The sequence below is a fragment of the Sinocyclocheilus rhinocerous genome, unplaced genomic scaffold (genome assembly GCF_001515625.1).
Source record: "Sinocyclocheilus rhinocerous isolate Xijiao unplaced genomic scaffold, SAMN03320098_v1.1 scaffold196, whole genome shotgun sequence".
Taxonomy (NCBI): domain Eukaryota; kingdom Metazoa; phylum Chordata; class Actinopteri; order Cypriniformes; family Cyprinidae; genus Sinocyclocheilus; species Sinocyclocheilus rhinocerous.
The window spans coordinates 1,289,565-1,307,433 of NW_015633546.1; the positions used below are offsets into that span (position 1 = coordinate 1,289,565).

General features: G+C 36.9%; 2 protein-coding genes across 2 annotated transcripts in view; one reads left to right on the forward strand and one right to left on the reverse strand.

Annotated features, from left to right (window-relative positions):
- Nucleotides 1-6,305: 6,305 nt before the first annotated feature.
- On the forward strand, nt 6,306-8,901 carry LOC107744495 (sodium channel subunit beta-2). The gene is made up of 3 exons (XM_016558168.1): nt 6,306-6,382; nt 7,295-7,783; nt 8,499-8,901. Exons 1-3 carry the CDS (start codon nt 6,316-6,318, stop codon nt 8,621-8,623), a joined length of 681 nt encoding a protein of 226 aa, XP_016413654.1. The 5' UTR covers nt 6,306-6,315; the 3' UTR covers nt 8,624-8,901.
- A 1,740-nt stretch (nt 8,902-10,641) lies between these two features.
- The window catches only part of LOC107744449 (V-type proton ATPase catalytic subunit A-like), a 9,810-nt gene continuing 2,582 nt past the window's right edge, over nt 10,642-17,869 (reverse strand). Inside the window, exons 4-14 of the mRNA XM_016558107.1 lie at nt 16,671-16,808; nt 16,175-16,326; nt 15,366-15,528; nt 15,023-15,131; nt 14,745-14,867; nt 13,517-13,631; nt 13,280-13,343; nt 12,937-13,140; nt 12,700-12,794; nt 12,391-12,562; nt 10,642-11,469 (exon numbers count right to left, since the gene is read on the reverse strand). Coding sequence (XP_016413593.1) covers nt 11,377-11,469; nt 12,391-12,562; nt 12,700-12,794; nt 12,937-13,140; nt 13,280-13,343; nt 13,517-13,631; nt 14,745-14,867; nt 15,023-15,131; nt 15,366-15,528; nt 16,175-16,326; nt 16,671-16,808 — 1,428 coding nt within the window. The 3' untranslated portion in view covers nt 10,642-11,376. The remainder of the gene's footprint in view (nt 11,470-12,390; nt 12,563-12,699; nt 12,795-12,936; nt 13,141-13,279; nt 13,344-13,516; nt 13,632-14,744; nt 14,868-15,022; nt 15,132-15,365; nt 15,529-16,174; nt 16,327-16,670; nt 16,809-17,869) is intronic.

Genomic DNA, 17,869 nt, shown 5'->3' on the forward strand with positions numbered 1-17,869 from the left:
CACAATGATATTGTAATGTGTGTGTTTTGTCAGACCATAGTAAAAGTGTAACTGTGAATCCTATTCAGTCTCTTTCAATCAATATTCCACATACAGTCATGTGTAAATTTGTACTTTTAAAATGGATATATGGCATACAGAAGTATTTCAATACAGTAATTGTCATCCAAACTGTTGCCATAGTTTACATCAGGTAATACTACTGTAACAGAGTGCAGTGTTATATTGACAACATGACTAAGCATTTGGACTATCTTGTTTGAGAACAATCAATGACACAAGGACTTTTCATTCTGATGGCACTGATATGTTTATTGACATAAATACTTACTTTTGAGAGATGAACTAAAGATTTTGAGTAAGTTACAGGCTTTTGCAGGTAATCCATTGTGTGGTGCTGTTTGTCTGAATTGTTTTGAGAATGCACATACTTCTTTGCAAATATTAAGGATGATTTGAGAAATGCACCAAAGCGACTGAGAAAAACTGTAATAACTATAAATTATACATAATTGCATGCAAGTAACCCTAAGCCTAACCCTAACCATATAGTAAGTACATGTAACTAATTAATATTGCTCATTTGGGAGACTGAAACTGTAAAAAGCATTGTCTCTGTATAGTTAAATACATTTGCTTTTTCAAAAATAAAAATACTTCACACAGTGAAGTACAGTGGGGATAAAGGCCCCTTGGATGTAATTTTCTCCTAACACAAACATGGTGTACAAAACCACTACAGCACTTATCCAAACATCTGCAGTGCCACAACAAAATTTCATGAATATATTATGATTTATTATTATTATTTAGTCAGGTAGTATTGTGTTTCCGTTATAGTTTTAGATTATTAGGGCTCAAAACGAAATATATATATTTTTTTTTACATAAACCATGAATGGGCATGACGTCTCTGCTACTAACTTTCTAGAAACATCGGCATTTCATTTTAGCTTTTCTCAGCCAGAATCACAAATACCCATAGACCAGGTGTGCTACTGCTCATCCAGCACGATTCTTGCAAATCAGCCATTAAAAGTTTCCATCCGGTGGTCAGCAGGTGCTACATGATGGGAGAGGCAGTGGTCCCTCATGGAGTTTATATGGTGGCAGAGAGCGGACCTCCTGCAGTCCCCAATCCCATGCAAAAACAAAATACTGGGTTACTGCCAAGTCTTGACTGACGCTGTATAAATGTCATAAGATCACTTACGGTGCTCATAACTCCCTTCACCCCAAACTTGGTTGTGTGTGTACTCAGCAGTTGACGCCTTGACCTTTAGCAGCCATATTTGGAGGTCAGGGTCAAACTATGGTCACTGCAGAGATGATATGTGACCTCCTCATGATAGTTCGGGACAGATGTGAATCCATTTGATGTGACCACACCCTCTGAGATCAGGTTTCTTGTAGGTGCTGACCTGACCCAACAGGGGGACACAGTGTTCCCTCATAAAACCATTGCAGGTTCCTGCTATTGCAAAGCACACTAGGCACCTGTCAAAAGCAAATGACACTGGGACTACAGTTTCACGAACAGAAATCTTTGTCGTTTCTCCGATCACAAATGCAGACATGGTTTTATGTTTACGCGGCGCGATGCAACGCAACGCGTAAAAAGACAGTATAAGTCATTATAATCCGTAATTATATCCCCACTGGATGCAACAAATGCCTCGTTTATAATGGGTTTTATTGGTTTTGTCTCGTCGCTCCGGCCGGTACATGGCATCACAGTATGGTAAGGGGAGTAACATTTCCGTCACACACTTGAGGTATTCAGCCAATCACAACGCACTGGATAGCTGGCCAATCACAGCACATCTCGCTTTTCAGAACGATGAGCTTTGTAAAAATCGACAGGTTTCAGAAAGGCGGGGTATAGGGGAGAAACAATAATGTACAGTATGTGGAAAATAATGTGTTTTTTTAACCTTAAACCACATAAACACATTTCATTACACCAAATACACCAAATAATGTTATTTTTAGCAACATCATATGACCCCTAAAAAAGACTCAAGCGCAAACCCTGGCTTTATATGAACTTGCTTTTACAAAAAGTCTGTATGTGCAGGACTTTTTTTTTCTAAATAATATGCATGTGCATAACTTTCAGTTCATTTAATGGTATAAACACCAGTCACGATTAGCAACACACAAAGCGGCATTCTCAAGTGCAAGAGGCTTCAACAGCCACAGTTTGCTGATATATCAGTCTATAAAATTCAACAGGTGTTCTTCTGCTATGACCTCATCGTTTGAGGCAAAACAAAGTAAACAGATTACACAAGCAAAATATGAAGAATTTATCCCTTCTAACTGCTCTTTATAATCTGCTGATTTGGGGCTCCATTTCCCCAATTGGTACACTGGACCTCAGGTGTGCTTTTGTGTGTGCTTGTGAGTATTTCATCTGAGAATACAATTAATCACAGAACTTGTTTGGTTATACAATGAAATAAGAAGAAAAAAAGTTCTCAACCTTTTTGACTCGAAGGCCCCCCATGCACTATCCAACAAAATGTTGTGTTCCACAGAGGAGGGAAAGTAATCCAGGTTTGTGAGTAAATGATGACAGAATGTTCATTTTTGGCTGAGCTGTCCCTTTAAAGACAGCCATAATCAACTTAACAAAACATTAGTGTGTAAAAATATCTTGCAGCACACTGGCTCTGGAGTCTTATCTAGGCTCTGTCATGATAGTGCAGCTCTTACTGTAATGTCTTACAGTAATGCAGTTGGTATTGAGCTTCTCTGTGGTGGTGAAGACTAAAAGTGAACCGGAATTAACTGGAGGAGTGTGTTAAAAGCCTGCATATGATTAGCACTCACACACACTCACATACGGCAGCCGAAATTTAGGCTTAATGCACTTGGTCTAATGCAGTCTGTCTGTCTAATGCATCAATGGGTGTAGCCTGTTGTCTTTCTCTGTCTGACGGAGATGACATAATGATCCGGAAACTCAGTTTATCCATAACCGTTATGCATTTTATGTCTGATAGAGAGCAAGGAAGAGAGACAAATTGCATGTGCCTATTTTTGCAGAGACGGCTGTATTTGCTCTACACACACTCTGTAATACAATCATGAGCAAGCTGGACAGTTTCAAAGAGGCGCAGCAAACAGAAAGAGCAGGGTGTGACATGGGACCCTTTGTAATGATAAACTCTAAAACAAATGTCTTTATAATTATATCCTGCACATTAAAATAGCATGAGCCATATGCATGCAAATTCATAATGGCCTTCCTAACAGGGTTTTTGAAAGACATGTATTTGCAAACAGACAGACAGTCACAAATCACTATGGAGCATTTCAACATAAACTCAATAAACATACCTAAAAATTCAGCTTGAGTAATACAAACGAAGAACTGTTTTAATTGCCTGCCATACACTGAGATGATGGGTGTGTGACAGCTAGCAGGACATGGAGAAACTTACTTACACAGCTACTCACCAATATCATTTTACCAGTATATATTAGTCTATCTAAATATTCTACTTGGTAATCTGTTCATCCTCCTTTCTTTCGCAGTAGAGTTGAGTTTCAGGCTAGATAACCACATCTACTGCACATCTCAACACAACAGACCACATCCATTTGTCATCATGTAATCTCCCCCTAATAGACTCTGTAGACACTTTGAAGACTCTGGAGGGCTCACATTGCTCTTGCGGGAGATTTTAAGACAGAAGAGAACTGTATAAATACCCTTTGACAGAAGCCACTTAATTTAGTTACGGCACATAATGGAGGGCGATTATGTACAATGTCAGAATATTGGAAGATGGTTTAGATAGATAGATAGATAGATAGATAGATAGATGGAACTAGAAGAAGGACACCTTAAAATAAAGTGTTACCTTTTTTCTTAGTAACTGTAACAGATTACAGTTACATTTATTTTGTAATTAAATTACAAAATCCCCAACACTGCTGACAAATGTTTAGTTAGTATAGTTTACTTAAACGAGAGTTCTAGTAACTAAAAAAGAACTGTAGGGGGTACTTGATCCTTTACTTTAGATTTACTCTTGACTTAGTATAGGTACTCACTGACTCCCAGAGTGCATTGCGGCATGAATAAATAATGCAACTGCTTTGTTTTATTGTTGTTGCTTTACAGCTAGCAGGACATGGAGAAACTTACTTACACAGCTACTCACCAAATATCATTTTACCAGTATATATTAGTCTATCTAAATATTCTACTTGGTAATCTGTTCATCCTCCTTTCTTTCGCAGTAGAGTTGAGTTTCAGGCTAGATAACCACATCTACTGCACATCTCAACACAACAGACCACATCCATTTGTCATCATGTAATCTCCCCCTAATAGACTCTGTAGACACTTTGAAGACTCTGGAGGGCTCACATTGCTCTTGCGGGAGATTTTAAGACAGAATCTAGAGAACTGTATAAATACCCTTTGACAGAAGCCACTTAATTTAGTTACGGCACATAATGGAGGGCGATTATGTACAATGTCAGAATATTGGAAGATGGTTTAGATAGATAGATAGATAGATAGATAGATAGATGGAACTAGAAGAAGGACACCTTAAAATAAAGTGTTACCTTTTTTCTTAGTAACTGTAACAGATTACAGTTACATTTATTTTGTAATTAAATTACAAAATCCCCAACACTGCTGACAAATGTTTAGTTAGTATAGTTTACTTAAACGAGAGTTCTAGTAACTAAAAAAGAACTGTAGGGGGTACTTGATCCTTTACTTTAGATTTACTCTTGACTTAGTATAGGTACTCACTGACTCCCAGAGTGCATTGCGGCATGAATAAATAATGCAACTGCTTTGTTTTATTGTTGTTGCTTTTGATTTGCCAGTTTTATTTGTCTTGTGTCAGTAGTAGCACAACAAAAAGAGCAAATAAAATGGCTATTGTTACAGTTAATAAAAATAAATAAAATGTAATTGTTACCATTGTTGTGAGTGATTTGCATGCTAAATGTTGAAATCTGTGTGTGACTTGAGCATTTTACTACAAATATTAAAGATTATATCAACCCAATTAAAAACTTCTCAAGGTGTTTATGAAAAACAATGAAAATATAAAAGATAATTAATAACCATAAAAAATACACTAAAAAATGATTTAATTAGAAGATATACAACCTTCTAAAAGCAAGCTATTTATTACTTTTCTTTCCTTGAAATCAAATAACTCTGATTTCATGATGAATTATAATAATAATATAAATGAAGTTCCAAGTGCCCAACCAAAGGGAACACTAATCACTATAATGGTGAGTTAAATATTTTTTTTAGGAAAATCAACATCAATGTATGAAGTCAGCTAATGTGATGTTCTCTCAAATATTTCAGTTGTATTGAAAATTCAATATTCAAGATGACTTTGGGAAACAAGTGAATGCAACTAGTGAAAGATAACTGCAGACATGGAGGAAATGAGTGAAAAGTCTATTAAGAATTGACCCACCTCAAAAACTCTTTTTCTTCTCTTCTTCTTATGTTATTGTTGCACATTAGCAACATATTAGTGCACTGCTGCCTCTCACTGGTTTATTAATGTCATTGGTTCCTTTGTGGCTACTTGAATATTTTAAAGGGGTCATATGATGTTGCTAAAAAGAACATTATGCTGTGTATTTGGAGTAATTGTAACGGAGGCCAGCGAGTAGGTGCTGTGCAGGTAAACCTCACTCCCCTGATCTCAAGAGGTAGGCGTGGCTGACTCTTAACTTTTATAAAGAATATCTCTTTGGATTTGAGACTTTAGTCTTTGCAACTTTACAGATCTTTATGCACCAAGAGCGTGTAACACTCCAAAGAGAAAGGAAAAATTTAAATCGCATCATATGACCCCTTTAAGTAAGCGCACTGTCAAGTCAAAGCAGTAAGTAAATTATTTTATTTGCCTTGAAATTAGCTGTAACTTAATAAAACCCAGTAAGTATAACAACTAAGTAAAGATAACTAATTATATCTAAGTAAGGTAAACTATTGGATTTAACAGTGCTGTAAAACAATGCAATGCAGTTTTTACCAAAATTAAGGTAAAACTCCTGTAAAACATCAATACGCAAAAAATCCTTAACATTAATACAGTAAATTGTGCCCTGTTTGTAACGGATTTTTTTTTACAGTGTAGATAGACAGATAGATATGCAAGGTAATACTACTGTTTGGGTGAAAAGGGACTAAAGTGTGTGTGTGTGTGTGTGTGTGTGTGTGTGTGTGTGTGTGTGTGTGATGTAGGAGGGGGAGATAAAGTGAAGCTCTGTCAGCTCAGTGTAAGAGTGTGACACTTCTCTGAGACAGAAATGGCTTTCCTCGGTCTCTTAACTTCTAGAAACTTACTTAGTCACCCTTTCCACTCTGCCCTCACAGGTAAGAGTATATCTTTCTCTTAGCATTTAGCTTTCTCATTTGTCTGTGTTCTAACGTAGCTTGACAAAATTAACAAGGAAACTCAAACAAATGAGCAGACTCTATCTTCCCTCCCTCTTCAAGTAATCATATCCACAAACATTACAATTCAGCAGCTAGACCTTCATAAACACACACGAACATCAACATGTGCCAGCCAGGGGTAACCTAATAGTTTGTGGTCATATTTTTTTTATTTTAAACAAACTGTATATCAAAAACATTTTGCTCTCATTTCTCAGTCCGCATCTGTTAACCCTTAAAATGTTTAAAATGGTCATCAAATCAACATTTACTGTCTGTTTCACAGTTAATGTTCTTCTAATTCCAAGTGTTTATGGAAGCAGCACTTTCTGAGACATTAATGAACATGTAATACTGTACTGAGGCTGCTGCCGCGTTAATGTTATCTTTCAAATATTACTCATATCAGTTTAACGTTTTTGAGTTCACTGAGTTACATGACACCGCTCTCGTCAAGTCTATTTGTTGGTAATTCAGGCTTGATTCAGAAAATTTGAGGGATTCATTCTGAACAGACTACTAGACTACTGCTGACCGAATAAAGTGATGCTAGAAGGATTTACGCTCCACGCAGGACTTTTGATATTTTAATCCTCGCGACTTTTGAGTCTCTAATTTTAGTAAAGGGACTTAGTGTGACCATAACACTGCCATGTAAGCTACTGTATATTTATAGTTCATAAGTGTGTATATGTGTGAATTCTTGACTGGTTGCTATTCTGCTTTAAACATGCTAAATCTTGAGTTTTGACCATAAATTATATACATAATTAGTTAATGAGCCCCACATACATTTGCCTTCACATATAATCATTGCACTCTCAAATAATAATGTTGTTTTATTGACAGGTGGGCTTCTTTTTCTTTGTCTACTTGTAAATATGACCATTATCGCCAGTGCCACTCCAACTCCCCTGACCATCCTCATCACGTCCACAGCAGAACCTTTATCTTCTCTGCCTGCTGATGATCCTCCCGGCTCACAGGGGGCCTCATATTTACAACAGCCTCCAAAGGCAAAAGCTGTGGAAGGGGAGGATGTGGTGTTGCCCTGTTTTTTAAAGAGTGATGTGGATGAAGTACAGGCTGTGGAGAAGGTGAGGTGGTATGTGCAGAGTTTGGAGGGAAGGAAGAATGTTCTACAAGGCAACGAGACGGCAGAGGAAGAGTTTGCTGGCCGTGTGTTTTTGTCTGGTGATCTGTCTGAGGGAGATCTATCCATGACACTAAGGAATATTTCGGTGGAGGATCAAGGCCTGTATTTGTGTGCCTTCATATCAACACGCTCGACTGTTCTTCAGGGAGGCGGGACCAAACTCAGCATCCGCAAAGGGCTGGGTGAGAAAGGATGAGGGGTGCAAAGATATTAGTGTAAAAAACAATATATGTTTATCCTTTTTATCTTTTAATCGGTCTATGGCCTATAATCCTCAAGGAAGAGTTTACCAATCTTTTCAGTACAGTTCAAAGCAGGGTTACTACAGTTAATTAAAACTAAAACAACTAAACTAAAACAAAAAAAAAAGAACAAATAAAAAGAACAAAGATGTCATTACTTGAAATAATGCCAAGGCAGCATTTCTCATTTTTGTGTGCTAAAATAACTTAAAACTGAAATAAAATGTATGAAAACTATACTGTATAGACATACTTAAAAAAAGAAAAAAATGACAAAAGCACACAACAAAATTGCTAAACTTTATAATCAAAATGAAATGGAAAATATAAAAAATGAAAATATTAATAAAAACTACAATGATACTAAAATAACCATGTTTCAAGGAAGAAAATATAGTAAAGAAGCAGAGCTAGGACTAGAGATTCACCAATATTAGAATTATGGCCAGTGCCTATAATCTGTTATGGCCAATAAAATGAAAATAATAAAATGAAATTAGCACGATTAAAGATTTTCTAACTGAGCACTAGGTAACTGCAAAAGCAGTCTGAATAAATGTGAAATCTGAAGTATTTTGTTAGGGAGCCCATTACATTCATGTGAGACAATGAAAGATGACAGTGAGATTCTAGCTTTTTCTTCACATCCGCTCAGGTGTGATTGAAGAGTCTGTGGGCACTATAATTGGCATCGTTGTGGCAGTTGTTGGCGTGGCAGCGGGGCTGGTTGCTGTGATACTGACTCAGTTCAAGGACAAACTGAACTGCCTGCAGAAATGAGACACGAGCGACAGCTTTGGAGCTTGGAGGTTAAAAGTGCGGTGAGGCTACGGTAAAGGCTAAAGGTAAAAGTGTACAAACACACATACGCTCACGCTGCCAAGAACTGACCGCAGTGCATGAGAGAATGACTTAACTGAACGGTGAGGCATTTAGCTCACCCCATATTCTGAATCATAATATATACGATTACATAGACAAATAGATCCGGTGACCCTCCTCGAACACATACCCACCCCATCAGATCTAACAATGATGAAAAAGAGCAGCTGAGTTATGAACTGTCGAGGTTTTGTAAGCTTGCACTGATGAGCATGCATTTCCTTTGTAAGAATAAGTACATGAGCCATTTGAAAATGTCTGATTTCTACATGAATGGTTCCTGAGATGATTCATGTTTTTGTTTATTTCATCCAGTCTGCTGTGTATTTATTATTTAGTTTTATATGACTTATATAGGTGATACAACTTTCAGTTCATTGCTCTGTCAATGTTCAAAACCATCCCATGCAAAATTATATTTGCATACTTGCGTTTGCTTTTTATTGATCTATATGCATGCACATATATGTTTTCAGAATTGCAAGTCTTTTAATAGTATCATAACAACATATGATAGATGTTGTTTAGTAGACGCTGATGTAAGTCCTTTGCATACCTCAAGTGGAGCAGATGGACTGTTGAGTGGATAGAATGTTTAGCAGAGGCCATTATGAAGTTATATCAATCAGAAACTGATCTTGTATCAGCACTCAACACTGAATACATTTCCTCTCAAGAGAGGCCTGATCTCAACACTCGTGCTGTGCTTCAGTATTCTGTTTTGATTAAAGAATATTTGATAATTGCAAAGTTCTTCATTTTCACCTGCATGCCTTTTGTAAGACCCAGCAGGGCCTTCGCTTCAGAAATAGCCGGTTGTGAACTGGTTTGTGATTGTGTGATTTCGTCCCGTGGGCTTAGGTTTGTTTACTGTGAAAATCACCATCTCTCCGTCTGACACAAATAAACAAGTTTTATTATTCAAAGTGTCTCTGGTGACTTCCCTGTCTCATGTAACTACACAAGTAAGTAACCACAGCTTGAAAAACATCCACAAGGCCAGGCCAGCACAAGCCTGTCTCTGAGGAAAGCAAAATAAATATTGTGGATATGTAAAGATTTTCAAATTGGAAACATCTACAATACCATTCGAAAGTTAGGGTCAGTACATTTTTTTAAAAGAAATTTAGAAATTCTGCAAGAACACATTAAATTGATTAAAAGTAACAATATATATATTGGTGTTTATTTTACAAGTAACATTTCTGAAAAGACTTGCGTAGCTTTATATATATATATATATATATATATATATATATATATCAGGGCTGTACAGTGCGACATATATGTCGCAAAATGTTTTCTGAAAGATCATGTGACACTGAAGACTGGAGAAAAATTTACTCTTTAAAAAGACTGGAGTAAAAATTAAACTTTTCCATCACAAGGAAAAATATTAAAATAGAAAACAGTTATTTTAAAATGTAATAATATTTAGCAATTTTATTGTTTTACTGTAATTTTTTGATCAAATAAATGCAGCCTTGGTGAGCATTAACACACACACACAAAAAAAAAAACTTTCCGACCCCAAACTTTCGAGAGTGAGAGGAGAACTACTAATGGGCGTCGCTAGGCCATTTTTAGGGGGGCTATAGCCCCTAAACTTTAGCGATTAGCTCCATAAACTGTACACGAATTCGTGATGGCCTCAGTCCACCTTAAATTTCATCTGAAAACGACGGCAGACTTCGACCGGCTCCTCTCCGTCTTTCAGCGCGTTCTTTTTCAATCCGCAGAGCGAGAAACAGAGGACAAGGTGTGTGTTTAACGATAGATTGTTATAATATCTGCATCTATGCAGTTCTTTGTCATAAATCCAGTTTACAAAATATCATGGGGGAGCCATAATCAGTTCCGCATCTACTGTAGCCTAAGTTTTCACTACTAGAATAAAAATCCAATCATCTATTTTTGTTATAAAGCAGAGTCATTCAAACAGTTTCCTATAGTTTAATTCTTTGGAACTGAACACACAACACCACACACAATAAATGTAGTAATGTACCACTACAGAAGCCACAATACTCTACCCACACACCCATGCACACTCACTCACTCACTCACACTCACTCACATGAATATGAGAAACGATCAAAGGAACACACATAGAGCAGAAATCACATTGAGACAAAACAAGATTCAAATAAATAAGGGAAGCCTCAATGATCCCTTTCTGACTTCCATTGTTCCCATTATTATATAACACATTTCTATTGGTCACAGAGAAAAAAAACTGAGATGGGAATAAACACTGTGCTCCCCTGCGCTTTCCCACATGCAGCGAGGACTCGTGGGAAAGCAGGTGGTGAGAAAAAGAGAAGATGAATGTTTGCTGTTTTTGTGCTTCAAGTGTTGAGTCTCAGCACAGAGAGATCACAGAGGCATTTGCTTAAGATGCTAAAATACGATCTTATAGTTCAAACACCAAGCAACAGTTGTAGTTATAGAGTGAGAACACACACTCTTTTTACGTTTCTAAAGACCGTGTTCAGATTAGCGATGGCTACTAGCTCTGACTTTCATTCGTCTCGTTCAGTTTCAGCGTATATTCAGACGAGAGGTACACATGCACAAGAGAGCACTGGGAAATGCACAGCACAGCACAGGGGAGGAGAGAGCTGGGACACGTGTGAGGTCAAAGGTTGCTTTTAGTCCTCGAGAGTGCGGAAAGAATTCTGCATGTCTTCCAGCAGCTGAGCGTAGTCAGCTTTGATCTTTGCTTCACCCTCTTTGACTGGATCCTGCCAAACACAGACACATGCAGTTATGGAAAACTGCTCAATGTTAGCCACACAATGAATGTAAATAATCTAATTATTTAAAGAAACTTACAATAAATATTATAATGAACATGTATAAATAAATTACATTATTAACTAATTTTTCAGTCAATATTTCATGTCTTGCATTACAGGTAACAAGTAAATATGACCAATACTACATTAAACAACAGTCCAGTTACCATTAATGTTTTAATGTTGATCATCTTCTATATTGTTTGGTCAAAGAGGTTCATGGCAATAATAATGAATTGCAATATTTTATTTTTAAGGACATTTTAATACCTCTTTTTTTATAACTCCCGTTTCATTTGTAATACCAGATTTTATACTTCTGCATATATTCAAACACTTTTCAACATTTCACGAATAATTTTATGTCCTTTTTGGTTGAAAACAGGACACAACAGACTCATTATATGATACTATCAGAATCAGAAAGAGCTTTATTGTCAAGTATGTTTGTTTTGTTTATTGGTTTTGGTGACAGAAGCTTCCAGTACACAGACACAACAATAACGCACAGATAATAAAAAAAATGAAGAAGTGTGAATAAAATACACATATGTATGTATGCTGGTATATACACTATGTAGTATTATAATATTTATTACTCATTGAATTAGGTTATATTTTTATATTTTCAGTTTTTATGTTAATTTTAGTAATTTTTATTTTTTTTATTACCATTTTTATTTTTTATTTTAATTTATTTTGTACTTCAGCTTAAACTTATTTCATTTAGTTGCCAACACAGCACTCTTTTTAAGTTAAACGTTTTAATTTAATATTTATGTTTTATTTTACTTCAGCTTTTGCAACCTATGGTCTATGATCTTTACAGCTACAAAAATCCCAACATCAATATTTGAACAACGGTACCTTAAACTTCATGGAGCTGATGCGATAAAGAATTTCTCCCATGTGCTCACGGATCTGGGCCCAGGTGATCTTGTTATCGCTCTGCGCTGTGGTCTCGACAGCATGCCGGGCCAGGTCATAAAAAGCTATCATATTGGACAGGATCCCCACTGTCTTATAGAAGGGACAGAACCTGGAAGAGAGAGACAGGGAGATAATGTGAGAAAGAATTAGCACCGACTGACAAACAGGCAACTAGAACAAGATGACACCTAAAAAGAGGTCTGTGGGAATGTCACATTCTTCATATTGCACAGATGATTAGTTTACCTGTCATAGGGAGTGTAGCCGTTCTGCTGCAGGAAGTCATCTTTAATGAGTTTGGCCACCTCCAGAGTGATTTTATCGGTCTCAGCCAGGGAGGCCTGTGGGCAAAAAAACAAAATAAATGCATTCAGAATCAACAAATATACATTAAATATTTTATCAATACAAATACCATTACACAAAAAAAAATCTAAAACACTCTATTAATAACACTATTTGACAAACAACATACACAAACACCTTTCCAACAAGTTGCACAATCTCAGCCAGGTCCTCCTCCTCCTGCAGAATCTCTTTAGCTTTGGTACGAAGCGGCACAAACTCTGGGAAGTGTTTGTCATAGTACTCATCCAGCGCTCGTGTGTATTTACTGTAACTGATCAGCCAGTTAACAGAAGGGAAGTGTTTCCTCTGGGCAAGCTTCTTATCTAGACCCCAGAACACCTGAGAGCAACAGTTCAAATGAGAAGGGGGGGAAATAATGGAAGATTCTATTACTGCTTCATTTAAAAGAGTTAAATGACTGCTTAAAAAAATAAACATCACACCATGTTACAGACAAGCATTCATAGGAGTCACCCACCTGCACAATACCAAGAGTGGCAGAAGTCACAGGATCTGAGAAGTCACCACCAGGGGGAGACACACTGCAAAGAAATGAACAGAAACATCTGCAGTTAGAAACCGCCACAAAAATGCATGCAATATTTTTAGAAACACACATAACATTCACAAAATAATAAATCAGAGTTTGTACAAACGTACATATCAATTTGCATATTTATTAATAAGCCGCTTGATGTTATTTGAGTGTACTTACGCTCCCACAATGCTGACGCTTCCCTCTCTCTCTGGGTTACCCAGGCACTTTACTCGACCTGCTCTCTCATAGAATGATGCCAGACGGGCTCCAAGGTATGCGGGATACCCACTGTCTGTAGAAGGAAAACAAGAAAGTTTGATTATCCAATACAAGAAAGTTTGGTTTGGACAAGGCTGCACAATTTAGTCGAAACACCAAGTTGTGAATGTGGTGACAACTCATTGAAATTGCAGTTATTAAACATGTGGCATCTCATTTCTCTTCTGTTTGGGTAGGTATTCAAAAAACTGCATTGTAACCACAACTGCAGTGTATATGACAACAAAATAGCAACAATACCTCAATTTGGAGGAAGTTTGAGATGTGTTTTACACACATTTTGCTGCCAATACAAAGTATAATTTAAAGGGTTAGTTCACCCAAAAATGAAAATTAGCCCATAAATTACTCACCCTCAAGTCATCCTAGGTGTATATGACTTTCTTCTTTCAGACGAATCCAGTCGGAGTTATATTAAAAATGGTCTTTGATCTTTCAAGCTGTTTAATGCCGCTCAGCGGGTGTTGCATGCATCAGTCCAAAAGAAGTTAAATAAAAAGCGCCCATCCATAAAAAAAAAAAAAGTGTCTCACACGGCTCCGGGGGGTGAACAAAGGCCTCCTGTAGCGAATCGATGCGTTTTTGTAAGAAAAATATCCATATTCTAAACGTAATAATCACTTTAATGTAGCTTGCGCTAACAGTTGTACACGGAAGCAGCTCCGGGCTGATGATGACGTATGAGGTCAGTGCTGAGCATGCGCCGGTGAGTCTCGTGAAAACCAATGTTTGTTAACAGGAGCAAAGGAAGCAAAGTTTCCTTACTTTAGCAAAGGAAAACCAGTCTCATCTTGGCTTATATCGAAGTCCTCCGACATTCTTCTTTACAAATCCTCATTTTGTACAGTACAAGCAAAAATTATTTTTTTAAATTCAGTAGTAGCCTATAGTGATTTAGCAATCATGCAATCACAAAGGTTTAGGGTCGGTAAGGTTTCTTATGCTCATCATGGCTGTTGATTACAATTACAATTTAATAGAATATATTTTAAAATGCAATTTATTCCTGAGAAGCAAAGCTGGATTTTCAGCAGCTTCAATGCCACATGATCAGATGAAAACAGTTGTGTTGCTTAATATTTTTGTGATTCTTTGATAAAAAGAATGTTGTAAGAGCTGTACATACCAGCAGGCATCTCAGCCAATCGTCCAGAGATCTCCCTAAGAGCCTCAGCCCAACGAGAGGTGGAGTCAGCCATCATGCTGACGTTATAGCCCATGTCTCTGAAGTACTCAGACAATGTGATACCTGTTCACACACAAGATAAATGCATCCACATACATACATATATAGATTTCCTCTTACAGGTTTTGTTTCATTTCATTTTGCTATCAATAATCATCTCATAAAACCTGATTCACCAGCATTTCAGCAAACTTGATATATACAGCTCTTGAGTTTACCGGTGTAGATGGAGGCTTCTCTGGCAGCCACAGGCATGTTTGAGGTGTTGGCCACCAGTGCTGTTCTCTTCATAATGCTCTCCACCTTGCCATCCACCTCCATAGTTAGCTATCGAACAAAATTACAGTCAATCATCTAAACCAGGTTCATTTAAACCACATGACAGGGTCACTTGAACTTCTCCGGTTATGAATTTTTATATCGCATTCACAGACATTGTATAAATCAATGTGACTTAATCCTGGAACGTGTGATTATTGTAAGGTTATTCGATGACTGAATAAAAAACTTATTTGACAAAGTGACCAGGTATAGCATCATTAAACCCTGTGCCATACCAACCTCCGGAAAGTCTCTTAATACTTCAGACATCTCGTTTCCACGCTCTCCACAACCCACGTAAATGATGACATCACTGTTGGAGTACTTGGAGAGAGACTGAGAGATCACGGTCTTACCACAGCCGAAGGCTCCTGGAATGGCTGTGGTCCCTCCTTGGACACAACTGCAAAATGGCAGAAATTAGGACTTTACAATAATGGTTAAACTGATAATCATGAGTATTTTGCTCAAAATTTATAATCACAACCATTAATAATCAACATTTTGAGAAATTACTTTTTACATTTCATCAGAATTACTGCACTTCCAAATAAGCTCAAATCAAGAGAAAGTCAACTAATATGCATGATTTAACTAATCTCATTCCTGATTTATTATATATATTTTACAGTTCATCAATGAGAAGGTATGCTTGCAGATTTAACAGCAGCAAATAGCGCAAGCAGCTTCATAAAAAACACTGATTGGCTGTATTACGCTTACATTGGAGAAACTCCAACATACAGTACATGTTTGTCTGTGTTTTCGGATTATCTGTTCTTTTTCTGCAGTGCAAAGAGAGCATGTACACATGATAGCCAGGTTGGGAAGTTTAAGTAAAACAATAGGCAGAAAATGCATCCATTTAGGAGAAAAAAACTCTGATTGGGGAATCTGGCAACCCTATGCATGAAATCTTGTGGGGGTTTGTTACCAATGCAAGATAACAGAATTTGACATTTTCAGGATAGATAACCAGTGGGCCAAGACTGCAGACAAGTCTGTTTAATTAATGGAGAAATGAGAATCAAGAAAAGCTTAAGACTCACGGAAAGAGGGCGTCCAGTACTCGTTGTCCAGTCAGCAGGGGGTGATTTGCAGGTAGCTTCTCAGTAACAGGCCTCACCTGTCGCACAGGCCACACCTGCACCATGGTGAACTTCTCCTTTACTCCTTCAAACTCCAGTTCCAGCACCACATCCTGACACACACATGAAAAGGGAAGTTCCAGTAATTACTAATATTGGGTTTCTTCCTCATCTTACCTAAACATCTTAGGGAGTTTTTCCATCCAACTGTTCCTTTTATAACTAGGGTGGCCATATGTGCTGTTCATACGGGACACGTCCTGGCCAGGATTTTTATATTGCCTAAAACATCCAAAGTAGTTTGACCAATAACATGCAGGTATTGTATATAATCGACCTCTATTTATAACATACTATACAAATAAATTTTAATTGACGTGAACTACACTTGCATGCTTGTCCATAAAAGTGTGGTAGTATTTCAGGACATGTGAGGATGATTGTGAACTTGACTCACAGAGACGTCATAATTTCCTGGCGGAGCGAGGTAGGTGACTGTTCCCCTGCTGCGAGGGGGCAGCATGATCTTGTGTTTGATGAGAGAGTTCTCATAAACCAATCCATAGATATCACCTCCTGTAATGTGACTTCCAACCTGAAAAAACATCCAGTGCATAATTTCAATATAGCATAAAAATACTGTATATATACAGACAAAGGTACACATTCACAAAAGTCATACACATTCAAATCGAGGAGGCATGTGGCAGCTAAGATTTATGACTCAAATGGATTTTATATGCTATTTCCAAAAAGACTAAAATACATTTTCTTTACATATGATAATGATTTCTTTACATATGATAAATTCTACAATTATTGTAGATACAAAATTAATAGTGCCTCTTAAGATGTTGCCTTTTGGTGAATTTCATCATTTTAAAGCCTAAATATGTCATTTAGCCTGAAAGTTTTTGCGCAGAACCAAGGAGTTTTTCCATGCTGGTGGTTGAGGGAATCCATCCAAAATTTTACAAAATATTATTTTTGTATTGCATTTATCTCATGTGTATTATATATCCATTTAAATATCAGCCTTGTGTGAAAATGACAAGTGCTAGGGAATACATGTTGCAGGTGCGGCACATTAAGGACTACAGAAATGACAGCCTCGGTTTTACAAAATCAGCTTCCATACGCAGTGATGAGGTGCAGTTTAGCTTTGCCGTGCCCAGTGCTAATGGTTAAAATGAATTTGTTTCTAAAAGTTGCAAAAAGCTTACAATATTCTTTAAATTGTAGAATAGCAAAGGTAAAGGCGTTAATGTATGTTCTTGCTTTGGTTCATAATTCAGAAGTATATCACTGGGTCTGAAGACATTTCAGTAATTATTACAGTGAACGTAAAATTTTATTCTAAATAATAAAAGTAGGGCTGGGCGATATGGCCAAAAAAATTATCACGATAATTTTTTTTTATATCAGTCGATATCGATAATTATCACGATAAATGTCAAATCTTTATTTCTTTCAAGTTTAAAGCCAGATTTTTGCTCCACAGTGAAAGTTGTAGAAACCAGACCATTAATTTTCCTTAACAAAATAAATATCTAAATAGAAAAATGTATTTCTTAGTTTCTGCATGTTCTAATGAGTGATATTGTTTCAAATCAAGAAACAAATTTGGGTTGCCTGATAATATTAATAATAATAATA

Coding starts and splice junctions, on each gene's coding strand:
- LOC107744495 (XM_016558168.1), top strand. CDS start 6,316: ATGGCTTTCCTCGGTCTCTTAACTTCTAGAAACTTACTTAGTCACCCT. Junction 6,383..7,294: donor TTTCCACTCTGCCCTCACAG/GTAAGAGTATAT, acceptor TTTTATTGACAG/GTGGGCTTCTTTTTCTTTGT. Junction 7,784..8,498: donor CAGCATCCGCAAAGGGCTGG/GTGAGAAAGGAT, acceptor ACATCCGCTCAG/GTGTGATTGAAGAGTCTGTG.